The sequence below is a fragment of the Ruditapes philippinarum genome, unplaced genomic scaffold (assembly GCF_026571515.1).
Source record: "Ruditapes philippinarum isolate M1 unplaced genomic scaffold, ASM2657151v2 ctg2033_1_1_1_1, whole genome shotgun sequence".
Taxonomy (NCBI): domain Eukaryota; kingdom Metazoa; phylum Mollusca; class Bivalvia; order Venerida; family Veneridae; genus Ruditapes; species Ruditapes philippinarum.
Genome location: NW_026854327.1, coordinates 138,687 through 157,635, shown reverse-complemented (window position 1 = coordinate 157,635; position 18,949 = coordinate 138,687). Strand labels below are relative to the sequence as shown.

Here is an 18,949-nt window from a genome sequence, read left to right as displayed (position 1 = left end):
GGTTCTATTTGTTGTGAAATCGTGAGTCAATTTTGCTCCGTGTAAAGCTATTGTGAGGACATTATATCTTATCCTATTATCTTTATTTACCTTCACTTTTGCGTGAGCTTAATACAAGGCACGCATTTTTGTCACAGTCATTTTCTTACCTGGTGCGTGAAAATCAACATTATTGTATAGAGTTGGGTAAACTTGACCTAAAAGCATAATCATCTTCTTTTTGTTATTATTTTACCATCAATATTCACTCTTGAAATGTTCAGTGTGTAGTTTTTGTTTTTGTTTGATTTGGGTTTTACGTCACACCGACACAGTATAGGTCATTTGGCGACGTTCCAGCTTTACTGGTGGAGGAAGACCACCGACGTTCCGTAAGCTAGCTGATAGCTTCCTCACATGAAAGAATCTAAAGTCCCTGTCGGGATTCAAACCCACAGCGGTGAGACGCAAGTGGTTTGAAGTCAACGACCTTAACCACTCGGCCACGGACGGCCCCAGTGTGTAGTGAATCGCTAACATATACTATATGAGCATGATCCCGTTTTTTTTTTATCTTTTACAAGATGAGACAAACCATTTTTGATATACTTTATACTTACATAAGGCCAGCGGTTAACCAAACACTTAATTTGTTTTTGTTGTTGTTGTTGCTTTTTTGTGTTTTTGTGTTTTGACTTTTTAATATTAATACAATGATATGAGGCTTGTGATATATTGAAAACATGTGAACAGTAATAGATAAGTTAAACATTTTCAAATGAAGGGGTGTTACAGTCAAGATGATTTAATGGAAGTTCTCAATGATGCGGAATCAATAATTCACTACGAATCTCATAAAATTAATTTTGGTTGGTTTTGTAAATCTGAAATTTACTGAACCATAAGCTACTTCCTTATTTAACAAATCTTATTTAAAATCATAGCGGAACGTTTGTCCCACTAAATGTGATGATGATATTATCTTTTATTGATAAACGATATATGACAAATCTGAGTGTTGACAATAATCATACAATTATCAATGATTAATTGATTGATTACACGTGATAAACTCCAGGTAAATATGAGATTACTACCTTTAAATGCATACTTTTTCTCTCTATCTTTTTTTCTAAATAATACATAAGATATTTATCGATTAAAATTCTATGTTTCTACCACTTATAAAACATCTACCTTAAGCATTTGTAAGTCCATTTCGAAATCGTCGCGTACCTTAAATCTTTATTTAAATTGTTAAAAGATGCCTATATAATCACGTTGTTTATTTGAAAACAAAGTGTCATATAACCACGTTGTCTAATTAAAAAGAAAGTGTCATATAACCACGTTGTCGAATTAAAAACAAAGAGTAATATAATAATGTTGTCTCATTGAAAAATAAAGTGTTATATAACCACGTTGTCTTATTGAAAATAAAATGTTGTATAACCACGTTGTCTAATTATAAATTAAAGTGTAATATAAACGCGTTGTTTATTTGAAAATAAAGTGTTATGTAAACACGATGTTTATTTGAAAACAAAGTGTTATATAGCCACGTTGTCTAATTGAAACGAACGTGTCATGTAACTTCGTTGTTTAATTGAAAACAAAGTGTTAAATAGCTACGTTGTGGTACTGAAAACAAAGTGCTATATAACCACAATGATTAACTGAAAACAAAGTGTTATATAAACACGTTGTCTAATTGAAAACAAAGTGTTATATAACAACGTGTCAAATAATAAACAAAGTGCTATATAACCACGTGTCTAATAGAAACATGACATTGAATGTGTGTTGCGACTTCAAACCAATCCCTTTCATGTTATGGATAAAGATTTATGTTATTTTAGGTATTTATCATTCTGAACACATGAGCAAACGAATGGTGGGGATATAAAAATGAAGAATACTTTGCTGGGACTAGTTTTACTTTTATGTGACACAGGTATGTTTTAATAATCATCATAATCAGCATATGACTAGTTTTATATTACATAACAGCATACAGGTTCACTTTCGTGTATAAACATTTCTAAATTATGAGTAAAACGTAATCATGTAATTTCAATAAATTAACACTTGCGATGATTATTTTATTTCATTTGACTCTGATGTACACATTTCGTATTGAGCAATAGTGTATAACATCAAATAAAAATGTTTTGTAACTATTAAATGCATGAAGAGAAATGATAATGCATTTTCGACTAAACACTTGAAGATTGTATATGTATATCTACGCTAAGGTAAAATAACTACTATTACACTTCATTTCCCATTTTTACAAATTCTAAATATAATAGATTTCTTTTTATATATATACATTCACATTCATTACATATTACTCGGTCGGTATGTGTGCTTTATCATTAGATTAAGAACTCCGTTAAAAGCTTGCACTCACCCCACCCTACATATTTTATATGTTCATTTACAATTTTATCTTGACTTCCACATTTATTTATTTTCATAGACTCTATCGCACATATTGTCACGCCGCAGATTGTTCTTGTAAGAAACATATTTCAATACTTTAATTTTTGATCAGAATTCTTATCAGACGTTTTAGAATTTTTTAAGTAACTTAAAGTCAAAAGAGATTTGGTATCAACTTTTTTGAATTATTATACACCGTTGTTTAGAAGCCGTAACAAAATAATAATTTCACAATTTCACTTACATCTTTAAGTTGTAGCACTGAATGAATGTGGCAGGTGTAACTGTTGTATAAATTGAACTTCAAGATGTGAATACAACAATAATGAAGACGGTGTTTGTTTGGATGGTTGCATTGACGGATATTATAGTGACAGTTGTAATACATGCTTGTAGTAACAATTGTGTGACATGTTCTGGTGTAAGCAGTTGTAACACATGCAAAAATGGCTACTATATTGGCCGTAAATATGATGATAATAAATATGAAGACGATTGTAGTTTATCGTGCCCGGACAACTGCATTTCATGCACTTCTTATTATAACTGTAGCATATGTAATGATGGATTTTACAATGGTAGACAATATCCATCAAGTGATGTTGTAGCCTACGATTGTCAACATGCTTGCAGTAGCAATTGTGCAACATGTTCTGGTCCAAGCAGTTGTAACACATGCAAAAATGGCTTCTATATTGGTCGTAATCCGGAAAATAATAAATATACAGAAGATTGTAGTATATCATGCCCGGACACCTGTATTTCATGCACTTCATATTATAACTGTAGCAAATGCAATGATGGATATTACAATGGAAGACAATACCCATCAAGCAATGTTGTAACCAACAAATGTCAACATTAATGTAGAGATAGTTGTATATCATGTACATCATACGATAATTGTACACAATGTAAAACTGGGTTTACAGGTGATCTATGTGATAATTGTGAGGTAGGGAAGAACGGGAGTGTCGACTGCGTTAATTCGTGTTCTGTAGGTTGTGAAAATAAAAACTGTACTTATACTGGGGAATGTCCTAGGTGTAAGGAGAGATTTACCGGGGTTAAATGTGATAGATGTGTCGATGGTAAGTTCGGGAATCTCTGTGACCAAATCTGTCCACTTACCTGTTTAGCATGTTCTTCATTGACAAATTGTTCCGCATGTATTGAAAAGCACTGGGGAAATAGCTGTCAACAATGTCCCACAAACTGCTTAAATTGCTCTTCCAATAACATTTGCTCATCATGTGAGAAAGGATTCCATGGACAAATATGTAATAAACAATGCAATGTTAATTGCCTTGTTGGTCGCTGTGATCAACTGTCTGGAAACTGCAATGACGGATGTGTCGCTGGCTTTTACGGGAACCTTTGTGATATGAAATGCAGCAATGACTGTGTGAATTTAACATGTGACAGAGTACATGGGAACTGCAAGACAGGATACAACGGTAAAATGTTTTCTATTTTATAAACAGTATAACATCTTACACAAACTAACACATTAAGCAAGCAAGTAAGTGAATGAGTCAATAAGAATAATTATGATAAGAGTAATTATAACAATTTTACCGATTAAAACAATAATAACAATAGTAATAACAACAATATTTTTCAATTTGAAATAAAGATAGCATGTTATTAAATAACTATACGTCATTAGACCTATAAAAAGATTTACCTGCCACGTTCAATAACACAATAGCCTGCCTTAAAACAGGGCCAATATCTATATAACTTTTTCGGCCCCGGGCCGAAAAGTGATTTAGATATAAAGCCCGCATTTGAAGTAATTTGATTGGCTAATAAAGCAGGGCAAAAAAATGATATAGATTTCTGCAGGAAACTGGAAAATGGCAGCCATTTTGTTTTATCTCGGATTTTTTATTAACATTAAGGACCCGAAACAAATTATTTGAAACATACTTTTTATCATTCAACAACGGGGTTATGGAACACTATGGAACATTATTCCTTTAGAAATAAGAAATTCTAAAAGTCTTAAATTGTTTCAATAACATTTCAAACATTTATTAATATCAATAAATGAATTATAGACCATATACCTATACTATAATATAAATTTATATCAGGTATGTCTGTCTGTTTCTTTGTTGGAGAAGATGTTACAGTACTGATTGTTATACTAGTAGTAATAATGATAATAATTATAACGACGGATCTAGTTTCAGAAACTTGTGAATAAGATGGCAGCATATAGTTATTAAAATATCTCAATCACATTTACTTTGCATCAAATCTAAATCTATCAAATATTATCTTTAAAATACAAAATGTTTATTCACAAATGAATAATATATCATGCGCTTGCATATAAGATGTTCTTATATAATGATGAAAGTTTTTAGACAAATTCTAAAATTTGAAACCGAGTCTGCAATTCTTATGTAAATTTGTTGTGATTAATGCTTCCGAGGGATCACTTTGTTTCCAGATTTTTATACTTCACAACAACGGGTGTCAAGGGCCCCGTACTTAACTTCAGTGTTGTTAAATTTTTGCTGGTCTTCGGGATCATTGTGTAAATTTAAACAAGAAAGCAAATAAATAAAGCTTAAATTGAAGTCAATATTATTGTTAATTAACCCTAAATATATCATGCGAAATGATTCATAAATGTTTAGGACACTTTAAAATGATTGTGAAGTTTGCCTCAATCCTGGTGGTACAAAGATTTACTGTTTATATAAAAAAGTAAGATTTGCCTAGTATATAATAATTATGCAGAAACCTTTTGTTATTCTTTATGAAACTTGTAGACTCAAAAGATTAGAGAATAGCAACACTGCTTTGGGATGCAATAGAGACCTGAGCTACTACAATGTAAATAAAGCCTTTGTTGGAGGTAGGTGGTTTATATAACTACCTTTTTAACTTTTGTTTCTTCTGAATTAAAAATAAATTCTTCTTTTGATCCTTGTTTCATAATTTTGAATCATAAATTTGTTTAATTATAGTTAACATGTCAAGCAAATAAAATGCAATGCACGATATTTTCAACAGATGTATAGGTACGGAGGGAAATTAACCGTAGAATCGCAGTATATTCAGCAAAGTTTTTAAGAAAGACATCAATATAAAGGCATATATCTACTGAACATTGTAAAATTTAAACGAAGAAAATCGAATGAGAATTAATTAAAGCATACATATAGATAAAAAGACGCAATTCTGCCGCCGCCGATAGGGGTGCGCTTTTGGGTCATATTAACGCTCTTTCTTTACAAAATAAAGCTGCAGAATTAAAACTATCTATCAACATGTTTGCATATCAATAATAAAGATCTGAGATGGTGTCCAATTTTGGTCGGAAAGTAGCGAGTTACCTTTCGACATATATATATTTTGTGATATAGCTCAATTGCTATGGAAAGCCAACGTTTCATCATATAGTTTATATCTTTGTTAAAGTTAGGTATGATTTGTATCAAACTATAGTAAGAAATATGTTAACGTAGATAAAATACTAAATTGAATTTAAAAGTGTGCAGAATGTGATTTTTTATTAACGGAAACTTAAACAGATTGTAACTATTGCAGCCACTACCGACACAGACACGAGACCAGCTGATGTTTACCAACCTACAACTGTGTATGATACCGATACTCACACGAGACAAGCTGACGTCAACCAACCTACATCTGTGTATGAAAGTCTAACAGCTACCGGTGTAAACCGGTTCGCTGATTATAGTTCGCTAGAGCTACAGGTAATATTTCTAAAAGTTTACGATTAAACACATTATGTTAGCTGATTTTAGTTCTTTGAAGTTATAGGTATGTTTTGATAAAAAAGGATAGATCATGTAAATAACAGTCAATAAATCGTTTAGTCTTTTTATCAACTGTGCATGCGAGCATTCGTGTAATTGAAACTAGTTACGAAACTTAAGAACTTTCTCATTCTCTTTATTAGTATATAATTGTATTCCACTTTCCTTTTATGCAATATCTGTATTTTTTTGTTTTACAAGGATGTGCCAACATTAGAATTGCCGAATGATCACACAGTCAAATTAGATCCTGGAGTCCAATACTACAATGTATCGGCAAAATAAAGAAGTATTTTGTAATGTTTTGAATGGAAAACAAATGTTAACAAATTGACAAAGAAAGAAAAACAGCAAAAGAAACCCCCAAAACAACAGCAACAGCAACAAAATTAAAGATGATCTGCAGGATTACTTTGCGGATTGTTTTTGAATTTGTAAATAATATTTAAGGAACAGAAAAATATAACAACATCAATATTGTAAACGAAAAGATCACCTTTGAGATTTTTCAGGATTTTCCTCTGAAGTGTAACAGCAAAGTTTTGATTTCTCTACAGAAAGTCTCTGTTGTTCATTTTTTCGTAGCCATTGCCGAGGTACTTTTCATTTGAAGATGAACAGTAAAAAGCACGTGTCATGTTTCTAAAATGTACTTGAGGTTTTCGGGTCGTTTCACAATTATTTTGCAAAGCTTAATCTGTAAAATGTAACAGTTTAGTTGCGATGCATGAAGCAAAACTTCAAATAACATTAATGATAAGAAACAAATCATCAAGAATGGCCAGTTTCTATGTAGTTCCGTAAATCTGTTTTTCTAGACAAAAATCCTGAAATCACTGCATAATAATGCAATCGTTAATGATTCTAGTTATTGAGATGGAGCCGACTAAAAGAATGACAACTCTTATATATCAATCTGTCTTAAGTACGTGACAGTTAATCCTCTTTAGCATGTCAAGGAAAACATTTATCTTAAATAATTGAGACATCTGCACTTTTGTTATCAGCTTGATACAATTTCTGATAGCTAACACATTTACTGTTAACGACATTAAGTATATAAATGATAATAATTCAGTCATAACATAAATGTATAATTTGGGCTCAATGTTGGTACACATAAATCTTGCTTTAGTGTACAAGTTTAATTATTTTACTATTTTAATAAACCGTAACACACTCCAGGTGCTCATACAGAGCTGTCTTACGTTAAAAAATTTTCATTTTGGCTCCGGGACCTCTTTCGTGAAGCCATTTTGACTAATCACATAATCACATGTGCTATCTTTTTTCACTCCGACATCAATTTCGTACACAGTGGTACAATGTGGTAAAGACTCTTGCAAAGGTTCTATTTGTTGTGAAATCGTGAGTCAATTTTGCTCCGTGTAAAGCTATTGTGAGGACATCATATCTTATCCTATTATCTTTATTTACCTTCACTTTTGCGTGAGCTTAATACAAGGCACGCATTTTTGTCACAGTCATTTTCTTACCTGGTGCGTGAAAATCAACATTATTGTATAGAGTTGGGTAAACTTGAGTTAAAAGCATAATCATCTTCTTTTTGTTATTATTTTACCATCAATATTCACTCTTAAAATGTTCAGTGTGTAGTTTTTGTTTTTGTTTGATTTGGGTTTTACGTCACACCGACACAGTATAGGTCATTTGGCGACGTTCCAGCTTTACTGGTGGTGGAAGACCTCAGGTGCCCCTCCGTGCATTTTTCAGGCACGAACGGGCACCTGAGTAGGACCACCGACGTTCCGTAAGCTAGCTGGATAGCTTCCTCACATGAACGAATCCAAAGTCCCTGTCTTGATTCGAACCCACAGCGGTGAGGGGCAAGGGGTTTGAAGTCAACGACCTTAACCACTCGGCTACGGACGCCCCAGGAGTGTAGTGAATTGCTATTGCTGTAATATATACTATACTCGTATGTGCATGAGCATGATCCCGGTTTTTTTCTTTTACAAGATGAAACAAATCAGTTTTGATATACTTTATACTAACAAAAGGCCAGCGGTTAACCAAACACTTAATTTGTTGTTTTTTGTTGTTGTTGTTGCTGTTGTTGCTCTTTTGTCTTTTCCCCTGACTTTTTAATATTAATACAATGATATGAGGCTTGTAATATATTGAAAACATGTGAAAGTTAAAGATAAATTAAACTTAAAATACTTTTCAAATGAAGGTGTGTTACAGTCAAGATGATTTAATGAAAGTTCTCAATGATGCGGAATCAATAATTCAGTATGAATCTCATACAACATTTACTTTTAAATTAGTTTTGGTTGGTTTCGTCAATTCAAAATTTACTGAACCATAAGCTACTTCCTTATTTTAACAAATTTTATTTGAAATCATAGCGGAACGTTTGTCCTATACTTAATGTGATGATGATATTTTTTTATATTGATAAATGATATATGACAAATCTGAGTGTTGATAGTAATCATACAACTATCAAAGACTAATTGATTGATTAAACGTGATTAACTCCAGGTAAATATGCGATTACTTCATTTAAATGCATACTTTTCTCTCTCTCTTCTTTTTTCTAAGTAATTACATATGATATTTATTGATAAAAATTCTATGTTTGTTCCACTTATAATACCTCTACATTTAGCATTTGTAAATCAATTTCGAAATCGTCGCGTACCATCAATCTCTATTTAAATTGTTAAAAGATGTCTATATAGCAAAGTTGTCTATTTGAAAACAAAGTGTTATATATCCACAATGTTTATTTAAAAACAAAGTGTTATATGACCACGTTGTCTACTTGAAAAACAAAGTGCTATATAACCACGTTGTCTAACTGGAAACAAAGTGTTATATAAACACGTAATGTAACTGAAAACAAAGTGTTATATAAGCACGTTGTCTTACGAAAAAAAAGTATTGTGTCAACACGTTTCAAATTATAAACAAAATGCTATATAACCACGCGTCTAATTGAATCATGACATTTAATGTTTGTTGCGACTTCAAATCAATCAGTTTCATGTTATAGATAAAGATTTATGTCATTTTAGGTCTTTTTTCATTCTAAACACATGAGCAAATGAATGTTGGAGATATAAAAATGAAGAATACTTTGCTGGGACTAGTTTTACTTTTATGTGACACAGGTATGTTTTAAATATTATTATAATCAGCATATGACTACTTTTATATTACATACCTAGTATAATATCAAATAAAATGTTTTGTTACTATAACATGCATGAAGAGAAATGATAATGCATTTTCGACTAAACACTTGAAGATTGTATATGTATATCTACGCGAAAGTAAAATAAATTACTTTATTTCCCATTTTCACAAATTTTAAATATAACAGAATTTTTTTTTATAAATACAACCACTTACATGTTACTCGGCCGGTATGCGTGCTTTATCACTAGATTAAAGAACTCCATTTAAAGCTTGCCCAACCACTCTCTGTATATTTTATGTCCATTTACAATTTTATCTTGTCTTCCACATTTATTTATTTTAATAGACTCTATCGCACAGAATCAGAATCACATGTTTATGAAAAATTTAAATAAGTCAAAAGAGAGTATCAAGTTATTTGAAATGTTGTACATTGTTGTTAAGAAGCCGTAACAAAATAATAATTTTTCACTTTTTCCCTTACATCTTTAAGTTCTAGCATTGAATGAATGTGGGAGGTGTAACTGTTGCATAAATGGAACTTCAAGATGTGAATACAACAATAATGAAGACGGTGTTTGCTTGGATGGTTGTATTGACGGATATTATACTTACAGTTGTATACATGCTTGTAGTAACAATTGTGTGACATGTTCTGGTCCAAGCAGTTGTAACACATGCAAAAATGGCTTCTATATTGGTCGTAATCCGGAAAATAATCAATATGCAGAAGATTGTAGTTTATCGTGCCCGGACAACTGTATTTCATGCACTTCATATTATAACTGTAGCAAATGTAATGATGGATATTACAATGGGAGACAATACCCATCCAGCGATGTTGTAACCTACAATTGTCAACATAAATGTAGAGATAATTGTATATCATGTACATCATACGATATTTGCACAAAATGTAAAACTGGGTTTACAGGTGATCTATGTGATAATTGTGAGGTAGGGAAGAACGGGAGTGTCGACTGCGTTAATTCGTGTTCCGTAGGCTGTGAAAATAAAAACTGTACTTATAGTGGGGAATGTCCAAGCTGTAAGGAGGGATTTACCGGGGTTAAATGTGATAGATGCATCGACGGTAAGTTCGGGAATCTATGTGACCAAAACTGTCCACTTACCTGTTTAGCATGTTATTCAATGACAAATTGTTCCGCATGTATTGAAAAGCACTGGGGAAACAGCTGTCAACAATGTCCCAACAACTGCTTTAATTGTTCCTCAAATAGCACTTGCTCATCATGTGACAAAGGATTTCATGGACAAATATGTAATAAACAATGCAATGTTAACTGTCTTGATGGTCGCTGTGACCAACTGTCTGGAAACTGCAATGACGGATGTGTCGCTGGGTTTTACGGGAACTTTTGTGATATGAAATGCGGCAATGACTGTGTGAATTTAACATGTAACAAGGTACATGGAAAGTGCTTACAAGGATGCAAGACAGGATACAACGGTATAAGGTTTACTATTTAATAAACAGTATAACATCTTACACAAACTAACACATTAAGCAAGCAAGTAAGTAAATGAGTCAATAAGAATAATTATTACGAGTAATTATAAAAATTTTACCGATTAAAACAACAATAACAAAAGTAATAAAAACAATATTTTTTTTCAATTTGAAATAAAGATATTCTTTTAAAAATGGAGCAGAAGTAAAAGAAAAGCTCATATTTAGCCTGTTTATACTTATAAACTTATGCGGGCTGGGTGAAATAATGAACTCACAAAAAGTTATCGCTGTAAATATATTATATCACTATTTTTATACTAGTAGAAATAATGATAATAATTATTATTATACACATGTAGATAAAATAAGTTAACAAAGAATTAAAGACATTGCACATTTTTCATATGTTATGTATTTTTATCGTTTTATTTAATACAACAGCTATAAATTCAGCGACTGGAAATGAAGACACTAAAGGAGTAATAATAGGTGCTGCTGTAAGTGGTTGTATTCTCCTGATAATAATAGTGGTACTTGTTGCTGCTGTGGTCCTCCTGGCAAGAAGGTAAAATACCAGAACAATAATACATAAATGAAATAAATATATGTTTTAAATTATGCCATCAGTTTTTTATCCTTAATTCAATAAATCGGAAATAAAATTATTTATAAATGTTAAGGACACTTTAAAATTGTAGTGAATCCTGGTGGTGCAAAGATTTTCTGGTGGCTGTTTATATAAAAAAGTGAGATTTGCATAGTATATATTATGCAGAAAACTATTGTTATTCTTTTTGAGACTTGTAGACTCAAAAGATTAGAAAATAGCAACACTGATTTGGGATCCAATAAAGACTTGAGCTACTACAATGTTAATAAATCCTTTGTTGGAGGTAGGTTGTTTATATAACTACCTTTTTAACTTTTGTTTCTTCTGAATTAAAATAAATCCTTCTTTTGACCATTGAATCATAACTTTGCATCATAAATTCGTTTAACTATAGTTTACATGTCAAACAAATAAAATGCAATGCACGATATTTTCAACAGATGTATAGGTACGGAGGGAAATGAACCGTTGAATCGCAGTATATTCAGCAAAGTTTATAGAAAGACATCAGTATAAAGGCATACGTCTACTGAACATTATAAAATTTAAAAGGAAAATCGAATGAGAATTGATAAAAACAGATATAGATAAAAAGACACACTTCTGCCGCCGCCGCTAGGGGGCGCTTTGATGTCATATTATCGCTCTTTCTTTACGAAATAAAGCTGCGGAAGGAAAGCTTACATATTAACATGTATGTATACCAAAAATCTCCAACATCTGAGATGTTGTCCAAAAAGTAGCTAGCTACCCTAAAACATAAATATATTTTTGTGATAAACCTCTATGGAAAGCCAACGTCTCATCATATAGTTTATATCTTGCGATTTGTATCAAACTATAGTACTTAAGAAAAATGCTAACTTAGATTCCATTCTTTATTGAATTTCAAAGTGTGCAGAATGTGATTTTATGTACGGAAACTTATACATAATTGTAACAATTGCAGCCAATATCGACACAGACACGAGACCAGCTGACGTTAACCAACCTAGAAATGTGTATGATACCAACACAGACACGGGACAAGCTGATGTTAATCAACCTACAACTGTGTATGAAAGTTTAACCACTACTGATGTAAACCGGTTCACTGATTATAGTTCTCTACAGCTACAGGTAATTTTTCTAAAAAGTTTACGATTAAATACATACTGTTAGCTTATTTTAGTTCTTTGAAGTTATAGGTATGTTTTAATAAAAAAGGATAGATCATGTAAATAACATTCAATAAATCGTTTAGTCTTTTTATCAACTGTGCATGCAAGCATAATGCTTATTGAAACTATTACAAAACTTAAGAACTTTCTCATTCTCTTTATTAGGATATAAATGTATTCCACTTTCCTTTCATGAAATATCTGTATTTTTTTTCTTTTACAAGGATGTGCCGACACCAGAATTGCCGAATGATCACACAGTCAAATTAGATCCTGCAGTCCAATACTACAATGTATCGGCAAAATAAAGTAGTATTTTGCAATGTTTTGAATGGAAATTAATTAACTAATTGACAAAGGAAGAAAAACAGCAAAAAAAAAACGTACTAAAAACAACAACAAAAAAACATTTAAGATGGTCTTAAGGATTACTTTGCGGAAAATCGCCATATGGCCTCTACTGTGTTCTGGTGACGTAAACCCCAACGAAAAAAATATATTGTAACGACCAAGTACCTAGCTCATTGATATTTTCGGATAAGATGTTTTATCCGACTACTACAACACTACAAACATCCGAGATCTTTCCCGGTCTCCGAATAAATGACAACCAAGATTCCCTTCGTGAATCAATACCTTTTACATATGTAAATATATCCAATGCGCTATTATAGTCCAATTTCATTTTATATATCCATAAAATACGTAAGAAACACGTTTAATTATCAATTAGTTTCCCGGCTGCAGCCATTCCGAATCTAACGGACTTTACCGTTCGCGCATGTTCAAGTTCAGCCGTTCCGAATGTAACGGACTCTATCGTTCACGCTTGTCCGAAACAGAGCCGACTTGGGCTAAATTCTGGCACTGACGTCATCGGCTATATGACGTAGATGCCTGACCCCTGATACTATAAATACTCTGGCGCATGCAATCCGGCTGTCAGTGCCTGGATAGAACTTAGAATAGTAATCAAGCCGATTACAACCTAGAAAATGCCAGCAACTCCTTATTCCAAGGTAATATAATTATTTATGACAGTTTTATTGTGCCTGAATTATTAGCATCAGATATTATATTTTTCCTGACAGTTTATTTTACCCAATTGTATTGTTTGATGTGACATAAGAGAAATACCTATAAATACCAGCTTCCATGGTATTTTATCATAGATTCCATCCTGAAGTTCCAGCTACCATGGAACTACTAGTATAATCATCCTTTTTAATGTAGATGTATTTATATGAACCAATATAAATATAGACAGTTTATTATAAACCATATACCCACATATAACTTGGATGTCATACTTAGCTACTCTACATTGATATAGCTATACCTTGGTTTAGTTCACAGCCTATAGACGAGGATTATCTCAAACCCTTCCAGACGTGGTCCATTGACGAGGATTTTCCAGAATATATACGAATTTAACTGTATTTGATATGAAATCTAAATAAATTATTTGTGTATTTTATTTCAGGTTTTTGTGTTCTGTTTTTCCCTTGTAGGTTCAATTTTTAATGCTCCACGTGCGTTCGAGAAGAACTCACGTCCTGGATATTGTTGCGTGTTTGGGAAGCAGACCCCGACTGCGTTTCAATATGATGTACTACCCCATCTCGAAATTCAGCGTTTAAAAACTTTAAATCTTCCAGCTGCTATTAAATTCAACTCAAGCACGAAATTTGATTGATATCACTTTTGAATTTCGATCTTCGGATTGCCTCGAAATTCAAACTTCAGTCCGAATTTTTGAGATGTTTTAGTTTCGATCAAAGCTCAACGTTAGTTCGAAATTAACCTTCAAAATATTTTAATTTACGATCTCAGAGCTGGCTCGAAAGTCAAAGTAAATACGAACGATTTTAATAAATATCGATTCTAAATTCAAACCAGGTTCAAAATTCAAAGCTGGCTGGGAATTCAAATCAAGCTCGAAATCGGCTATATTGTCGAGGTCCGATGTCAGTGCTCGCTTTTCGTTATTTAAGAAGCATTAATGTTCGTCTTTATTTAGAGCATTCCATTGTTTTATTGCTCACTTAATACTTAGTCTTGACTGAATGCATTCAAGTCAAATACATTGAAGGGAGAGGAACCATACAAATTTTCTTTCGTTCTAATCCCTTTCAATTTTGAGTAACATAAAATGTAAAATATGTAAAATATTGAAATAAATATGTTTAAACTAAATACATTGAAAAATCAAAACGTCCACGGTTTATATATCAAGTTAATATATATAAATTTGATGGTGCGTAAAAATCATGATGATAGTACAGATTTAGGTAAACTTGAGTTAAAAGCATAATCATCTATCTTGTTATTATTTTACCGTCAATATTTACAGTGTGAAGTTAAATTGCTATAGCTGTAACATATACAGTATCAGCATGATGCCGAGATTAAAAATAAATAAAAAAATAAAAAAAATAGATGAACAAATTATTTTTGATATACAGTATACTGACATAAGGCCAGCGGTTAACCAGACACGTAATTGTTTGTTGTTGCTTTTTTGTGCCTTTTTCTGACCTTTTAATACAATGGCATGAGGTTGGTGATATATTGTTATATATAGTTATATTATAATAGTTAAGTTATAATACTTTTCAAACGAAGGTGTGTTACAGTCAAGATGATTTAATGAAAGTTCTCAATGATGCGGAATCAATTATCCAGTATGAATCTCATACAACATTTACTTTTAAATAAGTTTTGGTTGGTTTTGTAAATCTAAAATTTACTGAACCATAAGCTACTTCCTTATTTAACGAATTTTATTTGAAATCATAGCAAAACTTTTGTCCTATTTAATGTGATGATAATATTTTCTTATTAAATACAAAGTGTTAAATACCTTTTTTGTGTAACTGACAACAAAGTGTTATATAAACACGTTGTGTAATGGAAAACAACGTGTTAAATAAACATGTGTCAAATGATAAACAAAGTGCTATATAACCACGTGTCTAATTGAAACATGACCTTTAATGTGTGTTGCGACTTCAAATCAATCATTCTGATGTTATGAATAAATATTTATGTCATTTTAGGTCTTTATCATTCTGAACATATGATAAAATAAACGTTGGGGATATAAAATGAAGACTACTTTGCTGGGACTAGTTTTACTTTTATGTAACACAGGTATGTTTTACACATCATCATAATCAGCATATGACTACTTTTATATTACATAACAGCATACAGGTTCACTTTTGTGTATAATCATTTCTAAATTGTGAGTAAAATGTAATCATGCATTTTATGCGATGATTATTTTATTTCATTTAACTCTTATGTACACATTTTCTTTGTTAAGCGATGGTGTAAACTATCAAATAACAATGTTAACTGAATGTTTGTTACTATTACATGTATGAAGAGAAATTATAATTCATAAATACTTGAAGATTGTACGTGTATCTCTACGCTGAAGTAAAATAACTATTGTTACAGTTTGTTTCCCATTTTCACAAAATTTAAGTATATCAGAATGTTTTTTATATATACGATCACATTCATTTCATGTTACTCGGTCGGTATGCGTGCTTTATCATTCGTTAATAAAGGCTTACACTCACCACTCTCTGCATATTTTATATGTTCATTAAAAAATTTATCTTATTTATTTTCATAGAATCTATGTAGATATTGCAATGCCGCAGATTGTTCTTTTGATAAACATATTTCAATACTCATTTTGATCAGAATTTTTATCACATGATTATGAAAAGTTTAAATATGTCAAAAGAGAGTATCAAGTTATTTGAAATGTTATACACCGTTGTTTAGAAGCCGTAACAAAATAATTATATCACTTTTTTCCCTTACATCTTTCAGTTCTAGCACTGAATGGATGTGGCAGGTGTAACTGTTGTATAAATGGAACTTCAAGATGTGAAGACGATGTATGCTTGGATGGTTGCATTGACGGATACTTTACTGACAGTTGTATACATGCTTGTAGTAACAATTGTGTGAGATGTTTTAGTGCAAGCAGTTGTAACACATGCAAACATGGCTTTTATATTGGCCATAATCCCGAAAATCACAAATATACAGACGACTGTAGTTTATCGTGCCCGGACAACTGTGTTTCATGTACTTCTTATTATAACTGTAGCAAATGCAATGATGGATATTACAATGGTAGACAATACCCATCAAGCAATGTTGTAACCTACAATTGTCAACATAAATGTAGAGATAATTGTATTTCATGTACGTCATACGATGTTTGTACACAATGTAAAACTATGTGAGAAATGTGAGGTAGGAAAGAATGGGAGAGTCGACTGCAATAATTCGTGTTCTGTAGGTTGTGAAAATAAAAACTGTACTTATACTGGGGAATGTCCTAGGTGTAAGGAGGGGTTTACTGGGGTTAAATGTGATAGATGCATCGATGGTAAGTTCGGGAATCTCTGTGACCAAAACTGTCCACTTACCTGTTTAGCATGTTATTCATTGATAAACTGTTCTGACTGTATTGGACAACACTGGGGAAATACCTGTCAACAATGTCCCGCAAACTGCTTAAATTGTTCTTCCAGTAGCACTTGCTCATCATGTGACAAAGGATTTCATGGACAAATATGCAATAAACAATGCAATGTTAATTGCCTTGATGGTCGCTGTGATCAACTGTCTGGAAACTGCAATGACGGATGTGTCACTGGCTTTTACGGAAACTTTTGTGATATGAAATGCAGCAATGACTGTGTGAATTTAACATGTGACAGAGAACATGGGAACTGCTTACAGGGGTACAAGGCAGGATGCAACGGTAAAATGTTTTCTTAGATTATTTAAAAAACAGTATAACATCTTACACAAACTAACACATTAATTAAGCAAGTAAGTGAATGAGTCAATAAGAATAATTATGATAAACGTAATTATAACAATTTTACCGAATAAAACAACAATAAAAATAGTAATAACAACAATATTTTTTTTCAATTTGAAAGAAAGATATTTTTAAAAGTAGAGCGGAAATAAAAGAAAAAATCACATTTAACCTGTTGATACTTAGTAACTAATGTGGGCTGGATGAAATATTTAACTCACAAAAAGGTATTGCTGTAAACCAAATGAAAAAAAGTGTTGCATTCCTGATATTACATTAAAAAATCAAAATGATGCGGGATGAATTTAATAAAGCATGAAAAAAGACGTTGTTTGAAAAGGGATTCAATGTAAGTTTGACACAAACATTAAAAGTATACCGAATTAATTGCAAACAAAACATATGGAAGTAGTATCTACTTGAAATTCATAAAGACATAAAACAATTAGCTGTATCGATGTAAGATGTAGCATACATTTTAAATACATAAAGAAATAACGCACGCCGCTGTATCAATGTACGATTGTAGCATACATTTGAATACATAAAGAAATAACACACGACGCTGTATCAATGAACGATGTAGCATTACATTTTAATACATAAAGAAATAACACCACGCCGCTGTATCAATGAACGATTGTAGCATACATTTAATACATAAAGAAATAACACACGCCGCTGTATCAATGTACGATGTAGCATACATTTGAATACATAAAGAATAATACAAGCAACTGTATTAGTGTATGGTCTAGCATTCATTTTGAACACATAAAGACAGACACAATATAAGCAACTGTAACACTGTTCGGTGTAGTATTCACAATACAATGATTTCAAATCAATCATGAATAAAATTTATAAGGTGTCCTTCGTATAGAATTGTAACGGTTTAAAGTGCCAATAAATTAAGAAAAAAAGACTTTAATTTTTAAATTTTGAAAAAATGATATTTGTATTCTTACTGCATCCAGAACGGATGAAAATTCATTTGAATTGTTATATATAAGTAATGAATAATATTAAAACGGACTTATGGTTGTTAGAAACATTGTGATACAATCATAAGGAAAACCTGAAATGAAACAATTATTTTATAACGCTTACATAGCAACTTTTGATTATGGATGTATTAGTAACAAATACATAGAAAAATGAAATTACAATAATAACTGACACAATTAATTTAAAGAAATTCGAAAAAAAAAAAACAACAACAACAACAATTCTTTTGAAATGTTTCAAAATCTAAAATGGTTATCTTTTCCATCTAGATGTAGTAACTTACCTTGACTTGTGGAACATATAGCTATGAATAAATTGACACCAGCAGATATTTCTGATCTATAATAAAACGTATTTACTATTAAAGATAAACGCAGAAAAAGACATCATGCATAAAAGACAAGAAAAAATTATTTGAAACATACTTTTTATTATTCTATTCTGGGG

General features: G+C 31.6%; 2 protein-coding genes across 2 annotated transcripts; both read left to right on the top strand.

Moving 5' to 3' along the window:
- Window positions 1-2,749: 2,749 nt before the first annotated feature.
- LOC132739829 (proprotein convertase subtilisin/kexin type 5-like) lies at window positions 2,750-6,509 on the top strand. The gene is made up of 4 exons (XM_060727639.1): window positions 2,750-3,182; window positions 3,357-3,515; window positions 5,992-6,161; window positions 6,426-6,509. The coding sequence occupies exons 1-4, from the start codon at window positions 2,750-2,752 to the stop codon at window positions 6,507-6,509; spliced, it is 846 nt and encodes a 281-aa protein (XP_060583622.1).
- A 2,087-nt stretch (window positions 6,510-8,596) lies between these two features.
- Window positions 8,597-11,435, top strand: LOC132739828 (cell death abnormality protein 1-like). The gene is made up of 4 exons (XM_060727638.1): window positions 8,597-8,732; window positions 9,269-9,364; window positions 9,886-10,863; window positions 11,308-11,435. The coding sequence occupies exons 2-4, from the start codon at window positions 9,298-9,300 to the stop codon at window positions 11,433-11,435; spliced, it is 1,173 nt and encodes a 390-aa protein (XP_060583621.1). The 5' UTR covers window positions 8,597-8,732; window positions 9,269-9,297.
- Window positions 11,436-18,949: the final 7,514 nt, after the last annotated feature.